General features: G+C 36.9%; 1 protein-coding gene across 1 annotated transcript; it reads right to left on the minus strand.

The window, feature by feature from the left end:
• Positions 1-645: 645 nt before the first annotated feature.
• CCNC (cyclin C) lies at positions 646-20,958 on the minus strand. The gene is made up of 12 exons (XM_034409058.3): positions 20,698-20,958; positions 18,222-18,328; positions 15,732-15,816; positions 15,526-15,595; positions 13,531-13,582; positions 12,682-12,737; positions 11,456-11,491; positions 9,251-9,342; positions 8,642-8,709; positions 8,180-8,259; positions 6,974-7,092; positions 646-2,274 (listed from the first exon to the last, which is right to left on the minus strand). The coding sequence occupies exons 1-12, from the start codon at positions 20,727-20,729 to the stop codon at positions 2,220-2,222; spliced, it is 852 nt and encodes a 283-aa protein (XP_034264949.1). The 5' UTR covers positions 20,730-20,958; the 3' UTR covers positions 646-2,219.
• Positions 20,959-24,733: the final 3,775 nt, after the last annotated feature.

Below are 24,733 nucleotides of genomic sequence, written 5' to 3' on the forward strand. Positions count from 1 at the left end.
GACATATTATTAAAATGTTAAGACCAAAGCTTGGGAAAATGGCACTAAAATGTTTAGCCAGGTTATAGATAGGACCTATATTTTTTTCAACTTCATATTCAGGAATTAAGCCTCAGTCCTGCTTATTGTTCTTGACTTTCAACTATCTCTAGATATTAAATATTTGCAGAAATAATATCAAGAAATACATTTTTGTACATGCAGAGGAAATTGACTAGAGACATGTATCAGTGATAAGGTTTCTATATGCAACTTTTAAATTAGAAACACAATCTATTTCTGCATAAACAACTTCTGTAAAATTGCTGAGAGATTTACATAACATGAGAACACTGAATTTCCAGTACAGTGCGCTATGTGCTGAATGGTATGAGGACCATTATAATCCCACTTTAAGATAATGAAACTGATAAAATTTTGTTAACTCATTTGAATATGGAAAATAGCTCTCCAACTTTTAGTGTATGTTTCTCTTCTCATAGCCAGAGAGAAAAAAGGCAAACACATTACTTTCAACTTGTGATAAGGCACTCCACAGAAATTTTTTAATTTTTAATTTTTTTTTAAATGTATGATACGCCCATGTGTTCTGATGCAATACTTGTAAGAATTATTGCTTATGGTTCTGAAATAAAATAGTCAATGTTGTTAATTCCATTGTTTTATTCCTATGCAGCTAGTCCATATTACAAATAAAGTTGAAATCCTCAAGTTAACAAAGTAATTTCCAAAACACAACAGATGTGGTGGCTAATTCTGTTAGCAAATGTGTGGGACAACATGACCAGCATCAACAAAATTGGCAAAACTGAAAAGGGAACATGAAAAAGCTAAAATTAAAAAAAAAATCCTCACAATTGTTTTTGTCAGTCAGTATCCAAACACTCTGTAAAAAAATAACTTCCAACACTTAAGTTCAGAGAGCCCAAGCGTTTGCATACAAAAACACTTTGGTTACCCTTAATTCAGTGACATATCAAGTAGAGGCAGGCACTGCTGCTTTTAGATCAAGTTTTAGAACAAGCACCATTTGACAATACTCTTTCAACCAACGTTCCTTTGTTTGTATCATGGAAGAATAATGCTCCCTTGGGTGAAAGGCATCTTAAAGCAGCCTTTCCCAACTGGCACCTTCACTATGTGTTGTACTTTGTAATCTTCCTAATCCTCCACTAACATGGCCATGTTAGCTGGCCTGAAGGCAACAGTAATCTAATACAGCTAGAAGGCATCATGTTGGGGAGAGCTACTTTAGCCTGAAAGACAGGTTACTTTTAACTCATTTTAGGGTCCCAAACAAATAGTCCATGAAGATTTCAGGGCTCGGGACTAAGTAGGGAAATCTGAGTAAAGAACACGCATATGGCCCTTGAGTTTAAAAAAAGGGAACATCCTGTCTTTGAATGATTGTGTTAATTTGTACAGTAATTTATTATATTTTATCATGGAATCATAGCCTCAAATGCTTCTGCTTTCTCAAGAAAAAAGCCATTCCTAGTAACGGGGAAAGCAGAAGGCAAATTTCTAGCACACAACATATTCACCATTATAACCTGAAATAGGTTAGATTTACTTGATTGGATTGCAAAATATGTCAAGGACTTAATAGCACATTCTTTCCTAAAACAGCCACAGTTTTCATTATATATATTGCACTTTGGGAGTATCCTGAATTTCCTCTAGCAAACTAAAGGTATTGTAGAGTATCTCCTTAAATTTTGGATGAGGAATGCAACATTGTATACATTTTAAGGATTTTTTTTTCTCTTTTCCCTAAGGCATTTACTACAGCAGTGCATTCTTAAAACATCCATTGGCAAGTATATACCTAGAAAATTAGGATCTCAAATCCAGCTTCTCAAGTCATCTCTTGTATTCCATAGTTAAACAAGTATAGTTGCAAGAAAGATCCATTCACAGTTATCCATCTTTGTGTTAACACAGTTTGTTTAACTCACCACTATTTCTTTCAAATAACAAAATTTACTAGTCTGTCCATACTGAATTACATCATTATTTATATCCAAAGTTTTTGATTTCTGTTGTACCACAATTCAAATGGGGGGGTGTTTTAAGGAAAAGCTTTTGTACATTTGATAGAAACATTGTGTTCTATCTGAAAAGACATTATTGAAACCTTCTGTCCATGTCTTCCACATATGAAAAGATCCCAATGTGTCTTAATCCAAAGTGGTCCATAATTCATTTCTTTGGAATGTCTAAGACTGGCTGTAGCTAGAATTCTGACTTCCATTTGGACCCTGGTCACTTTCACTGTTTGAAACAAAGCAGGAAAGTATTACATTATATATTTATTATTAAAATAATTACCATATTTTTCAGAGTATAAGATGCACTTTTTCCCCCCTAAAAGAGGGTGAAAATTTGGGTGTGTCTTATACACCAAATGTAGCCCTGCCCAGCCACTGGCTCCCACCCTTTGGCCTCTGCCTCCCATCAATTTACCTCCTTGCAGCAAGCAGCAAACAGCCCATTTCAGATTCAGCACAACCTGATTAGCACAAGCAGTTGATTGTCAGTTGGATCAGCCTCCCCACCCTCAGCTGTTTCAGGCTGCAGGGATTGCCATTGCTTATTGCGTCGCAGGCCTCTGCTGCTTGCTGCAAGGAGGCAAATTGCTGGCAGGCAGATTTTTTTTCTTGTGTTAATCAGGCTGTGCTGAAGCTGAAATGGGCTGCTTGCTGCAACAATGCAAAGTGCTGGCAGGCAGAGGCAGATTTTTTTTCTTTGCTTTCCTCCCCAAAAAAGGTAGGTGCGTCTTATACTCCGGAGGGTCTTATACTCCAAAAAATACGGTACATTTGATTTTAAGATTAAGATAACCTTTGTTGTCATTTTTTTTACTGTGAGCACACTGGCATACATTAAAAATGAATTTTTGTTGCCTGCTCTCAAAGTATATATCTACCCATACACTTTATTAATAATATATATAATCCAGGGGTGAAATGCTCCCGGTTCGGACTGGATCACCCGATCTGGTAGCGATGGAGGCGGGTGGTTCGGAGAACCGGTAGCAAAAATCCCTTCCCCCCCCCCATGCCCAGCTGTGCCGCACAATCATCAGAGGCTTTTTTTTTACTTTTAAAAGCATTTTTTCTACAATCTCTTTGGCCGAAAAAATGCTTTTAAAAGTAAAAAAAAAAGCCTCTGATGATTGCACGGCTCAGCTGGGATCATCTAAGGCTTTTAAAAGAAAAAAATCATTTTTTTCTTCTAAATGCCTCTGATGATCCAAGATGAGTTGCCTGATTGTCAGAGGCATTTAAAAGAAAAAAAGTCTCTGCCGATCAGGCAACTCAGCTGGGATCGCCAGAGCCTTTTGAAAAAATGGTTTTAAAAGTAAAAACAAAAAAATTGGCCACGCCCACCCAGTCACATTACCCAAGCCACGCCCACAGAACGGTAGTAACAAATTTTAGATTTCACCCCTGATATAATCTATATCTATATATCTATATCTAATCAATATCTATCTATCTATATCTAATCTATATCTATCTATCTATCTATCTATCTATCTATCTATCTATCTATAGATAGATATCAATCAATCAATCACTGTCCATTTTGAATACATAGCAGAAAGAGGAAAATTGAGAGTTCACTCTGTTGGTACTATATGGAACAAAATTGACTGCATCTAAATTATCTGGTTTACCTCCTTCCAGACGGTAACAAGAAAAACAAGTGATGAAGAAGATGTGTAGCATCCTTTGATAGTTAATATGCAAGCAGATTTCAACCTTGCCAATGAAACTTCATCCTAATTTTCCCAAGTTGCAATGGCACAGGACATATCTTACCATATGGCATTACTTGCTTTAGTATTTAATATACAGGTGAAACTCGAAAAATTAGAATATCGTGCAAAAGTTCATTTATTTCAGTAATGCAACTTAAAAGGTGAAACTAATATATGAGATTGACTCATTACATGCAAAGTGAGATAGTTCAAGCCTTGATTTGTCATACTTTTGATGATTATGGCTTACAGCTCATGAAAATCCCAAATTCACAATCTCAGAAAATTAGAATATTACATGAAATCAATAAAACAAGGATTGTACATAGAACAATATCGGACCTCTGAAAAGTATAAGCATGCATATGTACTCAGTATTTGGTTTGGGCCCCTTTTGCATCAATTACTGCCTCAATGCGGCATAGTATGGATGCTATCAGCCTGTGGCACTGCTGAGGTGTTATGGAAGACCAGGATTTTATTTATTTATTTATTTGTTTTAATTTGTATACCGCCCTTCTCCAACAGGACTCAGGGCAGTGAACAGCCAGAATAAAACAGACCATACAAAATTTAAAAACAGTTTAAAAATAATTAAATATTTTTGGCCACAATTTAAAACAACCCAATTAAAATCAATTCAATTTAACCGAAACAGTGGGATCAAGCCAGCCCGGCTAGGTGAAATAAATAAAGGATGCTTCTATAGCGGCCTTCAGCTTTTCTGCATTGTTCGGTCTCATGTCTCTCATCTTTCTCTTGGCAATGCCCCATAGATTCTCTATGGGGTTCAGGTCAGGCGAGTTTGCTGGCCTATCAAGCACAGTAATCCCATGGTCATTGAACCAGGTTTTGGTACTTTTGGCAGTGTGGGCAGGTGCCAAGTCCTGCTGGAAAATGAAGTCAGCATCCCCATAAAGCTCGTCTGCGGAAGGAAGCATGAAGTGCTCCAAAATCTGATAGACGGCTGCGTTGATCCTGGACTTAATGAAGCACAGTGGACCAACACCAGCAAATGACATGGCTCCCCAAATCAACACAGACTGTGGAAACTTCACACTGGACTTCAAGCATCTCCATTCTTCCTCCAGACTCTGGGTCCTTGGTTTCAAAATGAGATGCAAAAGTTGCTCTCATCAGAAAAGAGGACTTTGGACCACTGAGCAACAGACCAGTTCTTTTTGTCTTTAGCCCAGGTAAAACACTTCTGACATTGTTTGTTGTTCAGGAGCGGCTTGACAAGAGGAATACGACATTTGAAGCCCATGTCCAGGATCTGTCTGTGTGTGGGTGGCTCTTGATGTACTGACTCCAGCCTCAGTCCACTCCTTGTGATAGTCCCCAACACTTTTGAATGGCCTTTTCCTGACAATCCTTTCCAGGCTGCGGTCATCCCTGCTGCTTGTGCACCTTTTTCTTCCACACTTTTCCCTTCCACATAACTTTCTATTAATGTGCTTTGATACAGCACTTTGGGAACATCCAACTTCTTTTGAATTACTTTTTGAGGCTTTCCCTCCTTATGGAGGGTGTCAATGATGGTTTTCTGCACAACTGTCAGGTCAGCAGTCTTTCCCATGATTGTGATTCCTATTGAACCAGATTGAGAGACCATTTAAAGGCTCAGGAACCCTTTGCAGGTGTTATGGCTTAATTAGCTGATTAGAGTGGGACACTTTTGAGCCTAGAATATTGAACCTTTTCACAATATTCTAATTTTCTGAGATTGTGAATTTGGGATTTTCATGAGCTGTAAGCCATAATCATCAAAAATATGACAAATCAAGGCTTGAACTATGTCACTTTGCATGTAATGAGTCAATCTCATATATTAGTTTCACCTTTTAAGTTGCATTACTGAAATAAATGAACTTTTGCACGATATTCTAATTTTTTGAGTTTCACATGTAATTTAATTTAAATAGGTAATATAATTTAAATCAGGGTAGTACATATTTTTATTTTGATATTCAGGATTGCATAACATTTTATTGTAATGTGACATAAAGAAGGGTGAAATGGCCTTCCAGATCATATTTGGCGTAACATTTATCCTCATTAGATCTGGCTGCTACTGTTAATTCAGCAATATCAATAACTGACTGTCTGGCAGGGCTATATATGCTTCAAAAATGGTTTGGAAGTATGCTATAGAGCAGGGGTCTCCAAATTTAAGATTTAAAAAGCATGGCTTGCTGGGGAATTATGGGAGATGAAGTTCACAAGACTTCAATTTGGCAAGTTTGGGAGCCCTGCTATATAGCTTCTGTATATTCAGTATAGAGATTATTTTTAAAAACTTACAGATAAATAAGCCATTGCTTTATAGAGTTGACCCATTAAAATGAATTTGACTGCTAAAGAGCCTTATTTTAATCTGACTCTCATTAACATGATTCCCTGGAAAACGCTGGCTATTTATGTTCACTATGGAGAAGCACCGCCCTAACTCAAAGACAAACTACTCTATTTTTGCCCAGGAAAAAAAATATTTTGGCCTTCCAGGGTTGCAGAGTATTTTGGTGGTGAGGAGATAAGCAGAAGGGTACAATTAGTCTAGTCTAGTCCAGGGGTCTCCAACTTTGGCAGCTTTAAGACTTGTGGACTTCAACTCCCAGAATTCTGAGAGTTGGAAGTCCACAAGTCTTAAAATTGTCAAGATTGGAGACCCCTGGACTAGTCAACACTTAGCCCATTTATTGTTATCTATACTTCCCTCTGCAGTAAAATGAAAAACCAAATAATGATGTAGGAAAATAATTTATACCAAATTTCAATGGAACAACCATAGGGACTACAAGGACTGAAAATGCAGCTGCCTTCTTTACCTGAGTCAACCAAAAGAACTCAAGCATAAAATGAGGAGCAGTCGAATTGCACGTGACTCTCAAATCTACCAACCTCTATGGAGGTTGAATAGTGAAGGATTTTTATGTGAATGAGGCATGGCAGGCATCCAAGTTGTTCCTGTATTGGATTGTTTTCGTAAGAAAATTTAAGTGTCCCATTTCATTTACAGTAATCACAAATTCTTTTTATGGCTATATCTTATGATTGAAAAATAATTTCAGAATTAATTAATCCCTATTAGATTACTAAACAAAGAGGGTAGGCCTGGAATGAATAAATGGATCAGCTACATGCTAAAATGCATTTCTTGTTTTACAGCTGATCATCTATTCAAATCAACATATTTTGAAAACTTACCTATTTGGAGGCGGTTTGGGTTTAGGCATCTTGCTTAGAATTGTAGCCATTTCTTTTCTTTCATCAAAGTTTTTCCATTGTTCATACAATTTTAAAATGACCCTGATTATTTCTAAGATCTAAAAAAAAAAGATGAAAAATAGTTTTGTGCAGATCTATTGTGATTGCAATAAATATGTACTTCAACGTAAGAAAGAAAGATTTGAAAATATTCTGGGATCAGGGAGTTTATCGTGAAAACATTTTGCAGGCCACTATTATTTTTATCCTTTGAAGAAAAAAAAGTGCAAACTATCCTCAAAACACTTCATACCTCAGTGCCCTGATTTCTAAATCTTATAATTCATTTTAGAAAGTTTTTTTTAAATTTTGAATGAACATAGCATTTTTTTGTGGGCTAATGATCTCACTCACCCATTCTTAAAACTATTATTTAGAGGTTGGGTGCGATGGCTCAGCAGTTAAAAACGCTGAGCTTATCAGCTGGAAAGCTGACAGCCTGGATTTGAAACCCGAGCGCCATGCAACAGGGTGAGTTCCCATTCCTTGCCCCAGCTCCTGCTCACAACTCCTGCAGTTTGAAAACATGCAAATGTGAGTAGATAAACAGGCACCACTTTGGTGGGAAGGTAACAACGTTCCAAAGCTTTGCCATATAAACATGTTGGCCACATGACAACGAAACAGGTCTTTGGACAACGCTGGCTCCCTTGGCCAAGAAACTGAATGAACACTGTGCCCTAGAGTTGGACATGATTTTTTACTGCCATTTTGTCTCAACAAATGGCAATACTGGCCTCAGAGCAGTGTCTGGACTGATTAATACTCAGATGGGAGACCATCAGTAAATGCCAGATCTTGGAATAAAGCACTGATAGTGGCTTTTCTATTATTGACCAACTATATAATTGCACCCATTCAATCTACATCAAGCTCAATCAAAAGCATCTGTACCCAACACAGAATATGCAATCAATAAAATATTTTGTAATTACTATGCAGTATCTTGTTGGTATTGATATAGAAATATTACATTGAACAGTTTTATCTTTTTAAATTCTTTATATGTTTTTCAATTTTTCACCAAGGGATGCTGGGCCAATAAGAAGCTTTCATCTTACCCATTTTGTTCAATAGCATAATAATGTACCAATTCAGACAAGTTACTTTCAGTAAATCTGTAATTATTAAATAAAATATAACTACCTTCTCCATATCAACAGAGAGTTCAGCAAACCACTGTCTAGCATCCTTTTGCTGGACAACACAAGCCACATGTAGGCAAGCTGTAAAGAAAGCATATGGTTGAAAGGTAAAATTAAGACACAAAATTTGTGGTACAAGTGTTTTTACATTATTAAATGAAAAACACAGTCAGAACATGTTCTGTGTGCTACTGTCTCCCTCTCCAAACTGGATTTTCAATTATACCATTATATAATTATTAATATAATTATTAATGCTCACTTAAGATGTATAGTTGAAGAATAGTTTCCCGGTTTACCATTACTTTATTGTATATCTGGACAAAGTTCAGTTATAAACTGAAAAATGAAATAGTTGAAGCTTTCATTAATAACACCAAAATTTCTATGAAAATGGCCATGGATGCAACTATCTTAAATCATTCCATTCAAATAGTGATACTGTACACAACGTGTTACATACCTAGAGCTATCATGAAAGGAGGGTACAGCAGACAAAGATCAGTTCTGTATGTGTCATTCACTATCCTCCTGCACAGACAAAAGCAACAGATCAGCAAGTTGTCATTCATGACTCCACACGATGGAGTCAAAACAATAGGAAACCGTGACATGAGCTTACTTTTCCTTTAAATACAGTATCTGATGTAACAGGTACAATCTGAGCAGGAGGACGTATTTCAATATATTTAATGTCTACGTCTTTTTCTATATGGAGCATTGGCATACTTTCCCCCAAATAACAGAACTCTGCAGAAAGATATTAGGTGTACTCATCTTTCATGCAGTAAGGCAAGCTTCACCATGAGCTTTTCAGTTATAATGTGTTCAGGCTATAAGAATGGATAGTAGAAGATCTGCTACATTATCTTCATTCATAAAAAAATGATATTTCGGTCAAACCCCTCACCGCCACCCCTTTTAAATCAATAAATTAAACAACTTTATGGTTTCATGCATTTTCCAAAGTGGATTAAGCAGATTCCCTAGGCAACAATTTTATTCAGGTCAATAATTTTCATAGGTTTTCTATTTAGGCTAAAGGGTTTTTTAAATAGTCTGTCTTCATTACCAAGCAAGAGGCAGTAGCATGTCTTCTTGGCCCATATCTTGTACATACTGAAGTAGAGGTCTATAGGGATGATAGACTATCAAACAGCAGTCCTAGGGAGATTGCATTTAAGAAAAATGTTAAAAGGATCATCATCATTCACAATGCTCAACGTGTTAAGTACTTCTCTTGAGGTTTATTGTGCCAACTATTACAAAGACAGTAGTTGGCTTCACAGAAATAATTCCTCTCTAGACTGACTGGCAGCTTACCAAATTCTATCTCCCTCTGAGACACAAATGCTGACACATTTGCAGCACACAGAAACCCGATTTGCCAACAACACCCTCATTGGAAATAAACACTGGCACAGTACGCTCTATTACAGAATAACAATATACAAGAAACTTTGTGGGGATCCTATTAATATATAAAAAGAATCTGAGTGGGGGAAAACAGTATCAACCTTTAGTGGTTTCACTTATTTTGTAAATATAAAGTTTGGCTTGAGTAACATTAACAAAATAAGAGTTGGAAGGAACTTCTGCTCAAGCAGGAAACCCTATGCCGTTTTAGACAAATGGTTGTCCAATCTCTTCTTAAACACCTCCAGTTTTGGAGCACCCATATATAACTTCTGGAGGCAAGTTATTCCACTGATTAATTTCTTCTGTCAGGAAATTTCTCCTTAGTTCTAGGTTGCTTCTCTGATTAGTTTCCACCCATTATTTCTTCCCCTGCCTTTAAGTGCTTTGGAGAATAGATTGACCCCCCTCTTTTTTCTGGTAGTTCCTTAGATATTGGGACACTGCTGTTACGTCACCCATAATCCTTCTTTTCATTATACTAGCCATACCTAATTCCAGCAGCCGTTCTTCATGTTTTACCTTCTAATCCCCTAATCATCTTTGTTGCTCTTCTCTGCACTCTTTCTAGAGTCTCAACATCTTTTTCATATTGTGGCAACCAAAACTGGATGAAATATTCCAAATATAGTTTAATCAAAGCATTATAAAAGGGTACTAACACTTCATATGATCTTAACTCTATCCTTCTGTTAATGCAGCCTAGGACTGCGTTGGCTTTTTTGCAGCTGCAGTATACTGCTGGCTCATATTTAAGTGATAGTCCGCTAGGACTCCAAAATCCCTCTCAGGGTAGAGTATCCTTTGTAGACACTTTCTCATAAACAAATCTTTATGCCTATAGGCCCTCAAGCCACCTATTTCAGTTGATACACTGGCCACTTTTTTCTCATTCAATCTTAGAACTATAAACTACTTCTCTTCTCAAAAACCTGGCATCAGTTCCTTTTTAACTTCATGTATGGAGTTCACATAAAAAATAGGAAATAGTACACAACTTTCTCAATCTATAGCTCTTCATCCTTTCTCTAAGATTATTCTCCCAGACCTATCCCATTACACCTCAACATTCTTTCCTCCCAGTACAGACACATGTGGAAAGTAGCAACATTTAAGGAGATGATAGAATATTCCAGATATGATCAACATATAATTATGCAGAGGAATTCTGTTTGTACTATTTGTGTTACAACAGCAATAGAGACCGGGATTGCCACCACCAAAGTGATGCAGTTGGTAAAGTGCAACATCACATGACTACCCTGTTCAGTGATGACAATCCCAGGCAGTCCCAGTTGCCATTGTAACCCCAAAATTCCCCAATCATTAATAGGAAGAGGCAGGAATCCCAGGTAAGAAGCATGGGGGTACCAAGGGGGGATGGGAGGAAAACACAGTAAGACCTAGAAGGGCCACTGCAGTCCATGTGTGGATTGCGGGAGCCAGGGAAGACCTGCACAGGCCGTGCACAATTTGGGGGAGGCTCCACATGGGTAGGGGTGTGCTGAGGATGGGAGAAAAAGCGGGAATGACTTACCAAAGCAACTTGCAATTTTCCCTGCTGGCTTCCTCATAAACTTTGCTTGGAGTAGCCAGTAGGGAAAGTCGCAAATGGTGATCACATGACCCCAACTCTCTGTGATGTTACAATGACACGCAAGGTATCTAAGTGCCTGGATACCTAAGTAATGTGATGTTGGGGGGGGGGGATGTGCTGTGGTCGCCAGAACCTCAAGGAACCCATCATATGTCCATATTTTCAGTGCCACCATAAATTTGAACAGTCACTGAATGAATGGATATAATTCAAGGACCACCTGTACAAGAGATCGAACAGAATGTACAAAGTAAATGAACTTACCATTAACTCTAACAGATAAAATTCACATTCTAATATCTGTATAGAATAAAAAATGTATGAATTACATGGACAAAACTTAAATAATGTGCATCATAGATTATCCTGTGCTATGATCAGCTGGATCTAAACTATTAAAATTCTAAACTTGGAAAACCATGGGAACGAAAAAATATAGATTTTTTTTTGTCAGCAGCAATAACATTTGATATTTCCATTTCAATAAAGGAAACTCCTTTTTGAAAATATATTTTTTACTCCAGCAAATACCTCTTTTACATAGGTCAACAGATTTATCATATATATTTTTTTCTTTTTTGCAATCAAATTCATTCATTCAGTTTCTATAGCCACCAACTCAACCAACTGACTCTAGATTGCTTACAATTATAAAATTATAAAACAATTAAAAAAACCATTAAAAAAAATCCGCAAAATAAATAATACAAACAGCAGCCATGAAGATTAATCAACTATTAGTAAAGCCAAGTAATGGGGCTCCTAACACATTCTGAGCCCCAAGCCTGGGTACATAGCAAGTTTTTCAACTTTTGCAAAAACCTAACAGGATTGGGACCATTCTAATCTCTGAGGGGAGAATATTCCACAGCAGATAAAGTCCGTCTTTTTGTTCCCATCAGTCAACACTTTTTGGCTGATGGGATCTGCAGCTTGTCTGTGGGATCAGACTGAATGGGTAGAAACTCTTGGAAAAAAACAATCTCTCAGATAACCCAGCTGCAAGCTATATAGGGCTTTAAAGCGAACAACCAGCACCTTGAATTGCACATGTAAACACATCAGCAGCCAGTACAGCTCATGGAGTAGTGGTATTACATGTGCCATGCAGCCGACACCATTTATTGCCATTCAGCTGCATTTTGCACCAGCTGAAATTTCTGAATGCTCTTCAAGGCCAGCGCCACGTAGAGCATGTTAGTGGATAGTAATCTAATTTAGTCTTCTCCAAGGCTCACTCTTAGAGTCTCTCAGCCACAGCTGATGACACAATGGCAGGACCCGTTTTTTAAACTTCAATTTTCTACTTTTTTAAACAATTTAAAACAGCTGGGAGTATAGCAAAGCATAAACTTCCTGTCACTGTCTGGAAATAATGCTTTGATATATTCTCAACATTCCCACTCTTCCACATATAGTAAAAGTCTTTCCAAAATCATTTGCAGAGAAAGGTGCTAAAGCAAGAAATGTGTTCTTAAGAGTATACTTACATGGTTCATCCTATAAGGAAATTCTTTTGGAAAGGCATACGAAAACCTAGTTTTCACTGCAACCAAGAAAAAGTCAAGAATGTTTTTTAAAATAAAAGCAATTAAAATTAATTTAGCATACTGACCGCTCTCTACACCTTAATTTAATTAAAATACTAGATGCTGAATGCAGGTATTTAAGTTTGAAAGCACAAGAGAACAAGAGTTAACTATTAAGCATACGTATTTTTTATATCCGATAGCAACATTTTATAGAAATTTACAATACAAAATAGAGACAAAGCAAATATTTCTGTTTTAATATTTTGGAATATATATTAGAATCAGTTTATACAATATTTATCAGTTTGTGCAAGTTTCAAATATTATCAAATGGAAAAGAAGCATTCATTCATTTAGAAAAATTAAATACTGTACCAATACAATCTTTTTTCTTCTATTCAATCATGTCTAGTTCTTGGAAACTGCTTGGGCAAATCCCTGTTTTTTTGGCAAGGTTTTTCAAAAATTGTTTGCCACTGCCTCATTCCTAGGGCTGAAAGGGACTGGTTCACGGTCATGCAGCTGGTTTTATAAACTTACAGTCTCCTGGTTTCTAGCCTAATGCCTTTAGCCACACCAAATGGCTCTCACCAATAAAATACTATCCAATAGTATTGTATTGTATTGTATCACATTTGATCATATTGTATCGTGCAATACAATAAGACAGAGCTTTAAAGTTTTTTAGTTTTTCATGTACACACATACATATGTGCCATTCCATATGTCTGAATACGATAACTATAAGCAATATTTGATTTTAAAATTCCTTTGAAAGATGACAGCTTTACAAAAAGTTCCACTTACATACAGAAGTAGCAGCAGATATCAATCTTGTATTTGAAACCACACCAAATTCCTAGAACATCAAAAATAAAATAATGGTGGAAAGTACACAATTCCAGAAGCACCCGTTAACAAAATGTCAAACTTTGGTTACTATGTGAGATTACAGGGGGGTGTTCTTGATCTGTGGGGAAAAAAAGAAAGCAAGGGCACATTTTGTTCTAATTGGCAGCCTTGTAGAATCATCCAAGCCTCACTATGCCCAATTCCACAATACCCCATGTGAGCTGATGTAAAGCGTCTCTGGCTTTCTGCCAATCTTTCTTGTTTAGTCAAAATCACGGTATTTTGCAGATTAAGGATTATATTACAATAACCAAATTTTTGTCTGTGTGAAAAGAAAGCTATTTTCTTTCCTTTCATCAATTTCCATTGGCTGGTATACTATTGGCAGAAAGTCACTGTGATGTTAATCCCCCATAGCCAAAAGGTAGGAAAACAACCTGCAAAGCAAGCACTGAAAGCCCAACTGATCAAGAGTCAACTGGCTGATATGACCAACAAAATTTTATTTATTTATTGAATTTAAATTGTCGCCTATTCGCTCATGGCAACTCAAGGCGGTTTACAGAATATAAAACCACATTTAAAACAATAAAAAACTAACAAAAAGAATCAAATAAATTAATATAGTATAATATAACAAAATTACACCACCACACCCGCCCCGGTGACAGCAGATCACATAAGCCACTTAATGGGCTCCATCCCGCTCTGGGTTCCCCAGGCCCGCTGGCAGAATCAGGTCTTCAGCGCCTTCCGGAAGAGTATTAGAGTGGGGGCCATTCTAATCTCTGGGGGAATGATTTTCCAGAGAGAGGGAGCCACCACAGAGAAGGCCCTTCTTCTGGGTCCCACCAGGTGTATCTCCTTCGGGGACGGGACCTGCAACATTCCCTGCCTCCCCGCTCTGATGGGTCGGGTAGATATGGCCAGATAACCTGGTCCCAAGCCATTAAGGCTTTAAAGGTGACAACCAGCACCTTGAACCGCTGCATTTTGCACCAACTGGAGCTTCCAGATGCTCTTCAAGGGCAGCAATACTCAAGACAGGAAGTGACTAGGGCATAAGTGACTGTGAGTAGGGACTGTTGGCCCAGGAAAGGGAGTAACTAGTCCATAACCCGTAGTTGCACAAAGGCCCTCCTGGCCATGACTGCCACCTGCTCTCCTATCAGGACTAATGAGTCCAGGAAAAACCCTAGATTGTGCACAGTGTCTGTTTGGGGTAGTACTACCCCATCCAAGACCAAAGGTGGCAATTCTCCCTGAGCCAACAAACCCCAAACCCACAGCCACTTGGTCTTGCAAGGGTTGTATGCTCTCGAGGCTGGAACAGGGAAAGGCCTAACAGAAAAATCCTATCAGAAAAAGGATATTAAATGTGCTAATTACAGCCACTCATTTAGCAACTACCCTGGTTGGTGACCATTCACAAATACAATGGTAATAAACAGTAATAAAAATTCATTTCCAACCAATGCATGGATTGACTACGAAATTTCAAGCCCCGACAACAAAAGCCTTCAGTGTGAATTAAGGTCAGAGAGCTGAGATTGTTAACTTGCAGTTAGAATTTTAAGGGACATGCTGTACTGTGAAGAAAAATATTTCAGGAAGTGATAGCTTGTTTAAGCAATCTCTCTCCCCTGCGAGGAAGGAAAAAGTAGGGAGGGAAAACTCTAAAATGTGTGTGTGTGTGTGTGTCAGTTACATGTTCACTTAGTGACCATTTCACTTTGTCCAATAACAAAACTGCTGGAAAGGATTGCAGTTGCTAAATTTGATAATGTGCTTATTAAGACCAAGAGAAGAAAAACTAATTTACTCATTCATTATGTTAATTCATTGTACTACTAATGAATTACTAATTGACTACTAATTGGCTTTCTATTTATTTCAAAAGAACATGGAAAAATAAAAGTCAGCAAATCACCTGCTAAAATGCCTACTTACCTCTACTTTGGATGCCAAAAATACACATGTGGGAGCCATTAGCACTGGATCAATACTTTTTAGGGAATACCTAAGTGTTATATAACACATAATTTTAAACAGAAGAAAAGGGAAAATTACTAATCATACCACTTTTAAAAAGAGACTTTATAATCCGAAAAGATTTATATAGGAAAAATGAGACCATATTGAGCTCATGATCTTACCTGGCATAGAACCTCTTGAAATAGACAGTAGCAGTGGCAATAACTTGTTGTCTTAGCTTCAAATGTTCACCTAATGCCTGAATAACTTAAAATAAAAAATTTAAAAATGAGTTAAATCTTCGTAGTTCAGTTTTGTATTCTGTAACAATTACTGAAACTGAATCCCACAGAGTTGCAAATCTTTTTTTGTAACATTGTAACATTATATTCCTATACTTTTGGTACTGAAAGCCCATTCATAGGATCCCCCAAAGATGAAATAATATATTTTATATTTTATTTTATAGGTGAAGATTGCAAACTGAGACTGTGACACAATAGATAATACCATAAAGCATTGAAACTATAGTTAGAAAAACTAACATTAAATCACTGCTTGATATTTCTGATGCAAAGAATAATTCAAAGGAGATTGCACAGTTGGGATTATTAAATCTGATTCCTAAAATATATATAGTAAGCTATGGAACTGAACAATGCCAGCATTTTTCTATGATTGGCTACTAAGCTGAGTTTGTTTAAATTCAGGCAGATGATATTTCCAGCCCTTGTAATTCTGATGCATTATTCAACTTCTCCAAAAATGACAATACAGATGCAAGGCATACTGAGGTGTAATCTACATGTGGGAAAAAATAATTTAGTCTATTATCTGCAACTTCATGCAATTCTCAACTCACTCTTATCCAGAAACTTAGGAACTTCACTCTGTGTGAAATGCAAAGCTCTCTGTTATCAGTTATCATATACAGCATCTAAATACTTTGCAAAAGAGATATTGGTCCAATGACTTAAGCTGCCAGTATCAACACAGTTATGGAATTGGCAAAGGCAGCAGGTGCTTGAAGCACGACATATTTCATCTATGGAAAGGGAATAAGGTGCCGGGGGAAGGTAGATCAGAAAAAAAACTATCAGCTGCTCCACACAAGCTCTATCTGCCAGTTGGCTAGAAAGCCACCATGGTGTCAGCTGTACAGGTAGCTCATTTGGCTTTCCAAGCAAAGGATATGTTCCAAGCATGTTGGAAGCATCTATCCAAAATACCAAGCAGAGGTAGAGGCAGAGAATGACAAAACAAAACATAAGATGGTTACTTGATATTTTTCCAGAAACCCTCCATCCGTTCATAATTTGAACATGGCAATGTTTTATCATATCTCTGCCATTTCCAAGATAATTCACACATCAATGCTCATTTTAAAGGTTGACAGCCAAGCAAGTCCTTTGTACACAAGGTGGTTAGCTAAATAATTTTTTTAACTGGGATAATCTGAAATGATCAGTGGAGGCAGGGATTTTATTTAAATTACAGGATATTCAGAAATCCAATAGAATGCTTGGGCAACAGAATTCTAATAGCACTGTCCATGTATCAGTACTCCTTCATTGCTTATATTTTTAATAATTTCCAAGATTCTATAAATATGAACCATTTTAAATACAAAATAACTATTTCTTAATTTTAACAAAGCAACTATTAATTTCCCCCATCTCACCTTGCCAGCTCCAACACAGAGGATACTGATTCTGACTGTAACAAGTAACTTTGACTATTCAGACACATTATGAAAAGTCCAATTGTGAATATTTATGCATATTCTAAAATATTACTGCCATACTCCCTGTAAGGAAATAAGGTGTACATAGAGTTTGTACATGCATTGCTTGATGAATGCAAGATTTTTCAGTAGCTCTACATTAAGAAGACAGATTTGCAGCTTCTTTGAGCTTTAATTATGCACACTTAACAAAGCCTTTATTAGCAAGTTTTAGAAAATTTTCCTACTTTGATTTATAAATATGAAATTCTACTTCAGCTGATAGAATGAGCCAAAATATATTCTAACATTTTAATGATTTTAAATATTTAAGCATTATTTCCTCTCTTATAAAACAAATTAAAGCCAAACCTTCCCTGCACATGAGTCTTATATTTACATAGAATAAAGTTTCAATGACACCCAAATACTGTATTAAAATGCAGGCTTAAATTGTATTTATCAATCTTTTCCACTATTGGCTCTGACTGGAAAGTAATGGCAACCTTGAGTTTCAATACAAAATAATTACCTGAAATTAGTCATCATTTTAGAAATTTATTTTGCTTTTCCAAAAACCTCCTCAATTGCCATTTTGGTTTCCCATCATTTTAAGAAAGAATACCAAAATCTTAGAATAAAAGTTAGGCCTAATACCATTTCAAGCAAATTAAAACTTTCTCCACAACAAAAAAGGGGAAAGGCCTATAAATGAATGGGATCACATATGGTTTAGAATCGTAATGTTACATTATGCTCAATGTTATATTTAAACCAAGTACTCTACTGGGAATATGTTCAAGGGCCTGGCAAAGTGTGCTTCTTCTAAAAAATCAATGTGAAATCATTGTATTTTAAAAAATAAGGACAATCTCACTCATCCATCCCCTCTCTCTCTCACATACGCACACAAACAGAATATATCAATGATTCATTGACATTTTTTTACCATTTGTAAAAAATATCTGTAGTTTCCAATATTCTTCTTCTGTTAAAAATTTTAAGTCTTTTTGGCGTTCCTTCAGCAGATCTTGTTTATCCAAAATCCATTGTAAGCTACAGAGAAAGAAAGGAGATACCACTTTTAGATATTTGTAAAAGATGGGATCTATTGTAAACGCAGGGGGGAAAAACACACTTTTTATCCTTTAATATATGGCCTGATGTCAAAGATACATATTCTCCTGAATATTCTGTCAAAAGTATTCAGAATTAGTTTTTTTCTTCCAATGCTGCTTATATTTCCTCAATGTTCACTGCCACCAGAATTTGAGAACTCTATAACAGGCCAGCAAAAAAATTCTGGCAAATAAGAAACTACCATCAGACTTTGGCAATCATTTCAAACTAAAAACATTCTATATGAGGCCTTCTATAATCCAAAGATCATAATCAATCCCTTGCCAATAGTGAATTTGTTCCAATAATTTTTGCCCTTTTCTAATAATTTGTTATTGTATGTAAATCTATTATGTGAAAACTAGAGTGATGTAATAGATGTCCAAATAGAGTTCGGTCTACCCCTCAAGCACAGGATGACTTTGAACTACTTGCATACATGCACACACTCATTCACTCACAACAGTCTAGGATAGTTGTTGCGGAGATAAAATGAAAGGAGAACCTTGTATAAATTGTCTTGACCTCTTGAAGTAAAGGCAGTATATAAGTAATACATAACAATAATTATTTTAAGTTGCCTCAGGAATTTAGATAGTTCTAAATGCTCTAATTTATTTTGTTTATATTTCATATTTCTTGACCACAGACAAATTGCATATAAATATTGTATAAACCCCACTTTCTATCTCTAACTCTTTTACAAATAATATTTCTGTAATACTATGATTTCGAGTTATATGGCTGTATATTTTTTAGGTATTATTCATCCTAGGTACATTTGTCTTCCTAGTACAGAAAAGTCTGGTTTCTGATTAAAAAGCTAGCATTTAAAACACATGCTTAAGTTATATTTAGATAGAATACTTTCAGATATTCTCTATGAATCTTGGTTTCTTTAGAAATAGTGGTTGCAAATTATACTCAAGCAACAAAAAAAGGAGACTCTTACTGTTATAGCAAATACCACTGAAGATTTTGCCCCATGATAGGATTCCATATTATGTTACATTGCATCAAAAGTATCTGAACTGTAATCATGTTATTCAATGTGATTACTGTATGCCATTCATGACATTCTTCACTTTCATAGTACAATATTACAATTTAATCACCTTAACAATATTCATTTGTGCGAAAGTATTTAAATAAGGGTAAACTATTTTGGAAAGAAGCATACACATGCCAGCACTTTCCTCATGATAAACCCAATGTTATCAGAATACTTGTTTTTCATTTTATCTGCTTCCATATGAGTTTAACAAGTAAATCTTCATTTTGTACAAAAGTTATAATAAGAACAAAAAAAAAAAAGTTAAAGATAGTATATAATAGCAGGGAAGTGTGTAGAAGCACACTGCTACAATGAAGAGGAAATCATTATATCTAGTAACACAAAACCCTTGAGATGGGGAGTCGAGGTTCTACAGGAAACCTATACTAATGCAGCTCGCAGTATGTATTTTTACTTTGTCAAAGTACTTGCACTTATAAGGACCTGTTGCTTTGTAAGTATCACAGAACGTTCAACGTAAATAAAGTATGTTCAAGCTGGAAAGAAACCCTCAGCTTTTCTTTATACACGCATGGTCACACATGTCCAGGTTTTTTTTTGTTAGAATTGATAAAAAAGATAAAGGTTGTCTTGTTAGAAATAACCCATGTTCTGAACATAATACATATATACAAATATGTATATGTGTGTGTGTGTCTATGTCTATATATATATATATACATATGCATACATACATATATATATATATATATATATATATATGCATATGTATATATATATATATGTATGCATATATATATATAAGTTGCATGTGTATGTGTCTATGTCTATGTATGTATGTATATATATATACACACACATACATATATATGTATGTATGCATATGTATATAAGTTCCATGCATATATATGTGTGTATATGCATTATGCTTAGAACATAAGTTATTTCCAACACTAGAGATAGATAGATAGATGATAGATAGATAGATAGATAGATAGATAGATAGATAGATAGATAGATAGATAGATAGATAGATAGATAGATAGATAGATAGATAGATAGATAGCTCAATCTGCACAGGCGTCTCTCTCCCAGGCATACAGCAACATCCCACTACACTGAACCGCGTCCCACCTTCTGCACTGAGAAAACACCTTCCTACAGAGAAAACACTGAGAAAACCTCTTACACTGGCCGCAACTGCCCGGCCCCGCGCGCCTGCATTCCGCACCATCTTTTCCTTCCTTCCCTCCCTTCTCCCCAGAGCCTTCAGGCTGCAAGGACAACTCACTAATGCGAACTCTGCCAGAAATTCCCAGCCATGTAGAGGGGTCAAGGTGGGAACGCTTTTCCTTTCTTGCTTGCCGGTAGCCAGGGCAAACCCTTCTTTTCTTCCTCCCGCTCTTCTTCTTCTTCTTCTTCTTCTTTCTTCTACCCCCACCTTCCAGGAACAGGAACAGGAACAGCTTTAGCAGCAGGAAGGAGTCTGCAAAAACAGCAGCACCCATACGAGCGGCGACCTCGCTCCCTGTTCTGTGCTCTTCCTCTCTTCGTCCGGCGGCTCACCGCTTGCTAGCCGCTCAGTTCCGCGGCAGACAAGTTCCGCTTGCGGAAATGATAAATTAGCCCACTGGGCCCTTTTTGCTTATCAGTGAAATTGGACGTTAGGTGCTCTATCGCTTTATCATATTTCTTTATTCTAAATATTCTTTTTTCTAAATATTCTTTCTTTATATTCTTTATTTAGAATATTATTTATTCTAAATGATGGCATCTGAATAATCCATTTCCTTTTCTCTCAATATCAAATATCCAACCAATGTGATTGCTACATTAAACTTAATCCTAAAATGGAAGGTTTGCTCCATTAAAAAAAAATCAAGCTCCCTCAAGTCAAACTGATGACTACATGAATATATTAGTGTTACTGGGTTTTGTTTTGTTTTTTTATAGGCATGCAGAATTGCTTCACCTTTGCCATCTACTCATTTTTTAACTTCTCTATCTTTCAGCCCTGTTTTTTCCTCACTCTCAGATCTAAGTTTTAACCTCATCTGAGCTGTTAGGATTAGCCAAGGGCACCCAGTATGTTACCTGCTGAGATTTTCATTATTTTCAAGAACCCAAACATTTCCATTACCTATATTTCATTCACAAATGTTTTGTATTACCATCTTATAAATGTTTATTTGTGTCACTAATCCCTGCCTCTGTTTTGGAATTTCCCTCCCCAATCATTGTACAATCATTGTAATTTACCAACCAGAAAAAAACAGAGATGCAATCCATAGGTGGTACAACTAAAGTCCCAGATAGCCTTGTGTCTATTTCCTCAGGACTAACAGCAATAGCAATAGCACTTAAACTTATATACTGCTTTACAGTACTTTACAGCCCTCTCTAGTTCTTAAAGAGATGGGAGTACCAGACCATCTTATTTGTCTCTTGAGAAACCTATATGCGGGTCAAGTAGCAACAGTGAGAACTGGATACGGAACCACCAATTGGTTCAAAATTAAGGTGACCAGATTTTAACATTGGTAAAGAGGGACATTGTGGGCGTGGCTTATTTTGTGGGCATGGCTAGCTGGTCATGTGACTGGGTGGGCGTGGCTAGCTGGTCATGTGACTGGCTGGGTGTGGCTAGCTGGTCATGTGACCGGGTGGCCATGGCTATGTGTATAGGGTAAGGTGAACAGATTTTAACATTGGTAAGAAGGATACCATTGTGGGCGTGACTTATTGTGTGGGCGTGGCTTGGAGGTCATGTGACTGGGTGGGCGTGTCTAGCTGGTCATGTGACCAGGTGGCCATGGCTATGTGTATAGGGACTACTCAGAGGGCTGAAAAGTCATTTCTGACAGGTCCTCACACTTTTGACTGGTCCTCACACTTATGACCATCCTCACAGTTATGCCCGTGCAGCATTCTTAACAACCATGTCACTCATTTCACAACTGCTTTTATTCACCATGATGACAAGATAGGGCAAAAATGTAAAATGTGAGGACAGTCGTAAGTTCGAGGACTGGTCAAAAGTGTGAGGACCAGTCAAAAATAACTTTTTCAGCCCTCTGAGTAGTCCATATGCACAAAAGGACTAACCAGAGGGCTGAAAAAAGTCATTTCTGACAGGTCCTCGCACTTTTGACTGGTCCTCACACTTATGACCATCCTCACATTTATGCCCATGCAGCATTCTTAACAACCATGTCACTCATTTCACAATTGCTTTTATTCACCATGATGACAAGATAGGGCAAAAATGTAAAATGTGAGGACAGTCGTAAGTTCGAGGACTGGTCAAAAGTGTGAGGACCAGTCAAAAATAACTTTTTCAGCCCTCTGAGTAGTCCATATGCACAAAAGGACTAACCAGAGGGCTGAAAAAAGTCATTTCTGACAGGTCCTCGCACTTTTGACTGGTCCTCACACTTATGACCATCCTCACATTTATGCCCGTGCAGCATTCTTAACAACCATGTCACTCATTTCACAACTGCTTCTCTTCACCATGATGACAAGATAGGGCAAAAATGTAAAATGTGAGGACAGTCATAAGTTCGAGGACTGGTCAAAAGTGTGAGGACCAGTCAAAAATAACTTTTTCAGCCCTCTGAGTAGTCCATATGCATTAAAGGATACAGCAATAGAGAGGGATGAAGGAATGGAAATTAGAGTAGGAGTGAGGGTAAGAGAGGGAGGAAGGAGGAGAAGGAGAAAGGAAGAGGAAGTAGGGAGGAGAAAAAGAGGGTGGGAGGAAGAGAAAGTAAGAAGGAAAGAAAAGAGAGTGGTGGTAGGTTTGAGGAGAAAGATTGCTGTACAATAAAAAAGATGAAAGGGAAGAAAGCCAACCCCAAGCAAATATAAAGATATTAAGATTAAGAATGAATTGTTAAACTTTAAAGAATAAAAGAGAACAAATATGAATAAATAGCAATAATTAGAAACACACATACAAACATACAATGTATTTTCTTTGAACAGAATATTTAGCTGATTCACAAATTTAAACAGCGTTTAGTCATTTCAATTAAATTTACAATTTCTATATTTCCTTTTTGCCATATTTATTCCTCATCTATTTTTTAAAAAAAACAATATTACCCTTCATCCTCATGAATCTTAATCAAATTCTAATCTTAATCAAATTCAATTTTTCCCTTCTATTCTATATTATACCCCTTCCCATTGTCATCTATTTTTATATCCATCCTCACATTGGTTAATTATGTAATTATGTAATACAGTTGTTTAATACAAATTCAACATTTTAATATAAATCAATTAGTTATATAACTATCTTTTTTGTATATTAATCAATATGAACATGAATATTCCAATTATTTCCATGCAATCCAATTTCTTACAAATCAATTAATTATATTTACCAATAATAATAAACCAAATAATTTCCCCCATATATTCCTCCAAACCACAACTTAACCATTTCTGCTTTCAACACAATATACAATTATTAATAGTATCTCAATTATTACAATTCCCTAGTTAAATAGAGCTTTTTTTCTTTTGTGTTTTAAAATCTTGAACTCTCCTCTTTTGCCCAAAATTTCCCATTGTTTGCAGTTTTGTACCTACCTTTTTTGGTGAGGAAAAAGAAAAAGAAAAAGAAAGAAATCTCTCTCTGCCTCATTTTGTCACATTGCAGCTTTACTTTCTCTTTCGCCTTTGTTTTCAGCATAGCTAGGGGGAAAAAAATCTGCTCTAGGAACTTTTTGCAGCTTTTTGCAGCTTTTTGCAGCTAATTAACCTAGCGGAAACTGTTAACAGGGGCTGTTTTTTCTACTCATTTTTTTTTTAACACTGATCAGCTGTAGGTCGGCCCTTTGAAGCCCCGCGGCAAGAGTTTAAACAGTTTTTTTTCCCTCTAGCCATCAGCGGGGATTCAGGAGGCAGAATGAAAAATCGGGACTTTTTTAAAACGCCGCGGGACGCGGGACAAATTGCTCAAAAGCGGGACTGTCCCGCCAAAAGCGGGACGTCTGGTCACCTTATTCAAAATTGAGAAAGGAATTCGGCAAGGCTGTATACTGTCGCCCTGCCTATTTAACTTATATGCAGAGCACACAAGGGTGGGCTTCAACATTTTTAACAAGGGGTTCTCTGCCTGGTTGCTGGGTGGACGTGGCCATGGTGGGCATGGCCTAGTCGGCCTCCTGTAATACGGGAGAGGGGGCGTTTTTGCCCTCCCCAGTCTCCGGAGGCTTTTTTTGAGCTTCCAGGAGGACGAAAGCGGCCTCCCCAGGCTCCGAAGGCCCTCTGAAGGCCAGAAACGGGCCTGTTTCTGGCCTTCCCAAACTTCCAGT

The sequence above is a fragment of the Pantherophis guttatus genome, chromosome 1, assembly GCF_059756535.1.
Source record: "Pantherophis guttatus breed Tessera chromosome 1, ASM5975653v1, whole genome shotgun sequence".
Lineage (NCBI taxonomy): Eukaryota > Metazoa > Chordata > Lepidosauria > Squamata > Colubridae > Pantherophis > Pantherophis guttatus.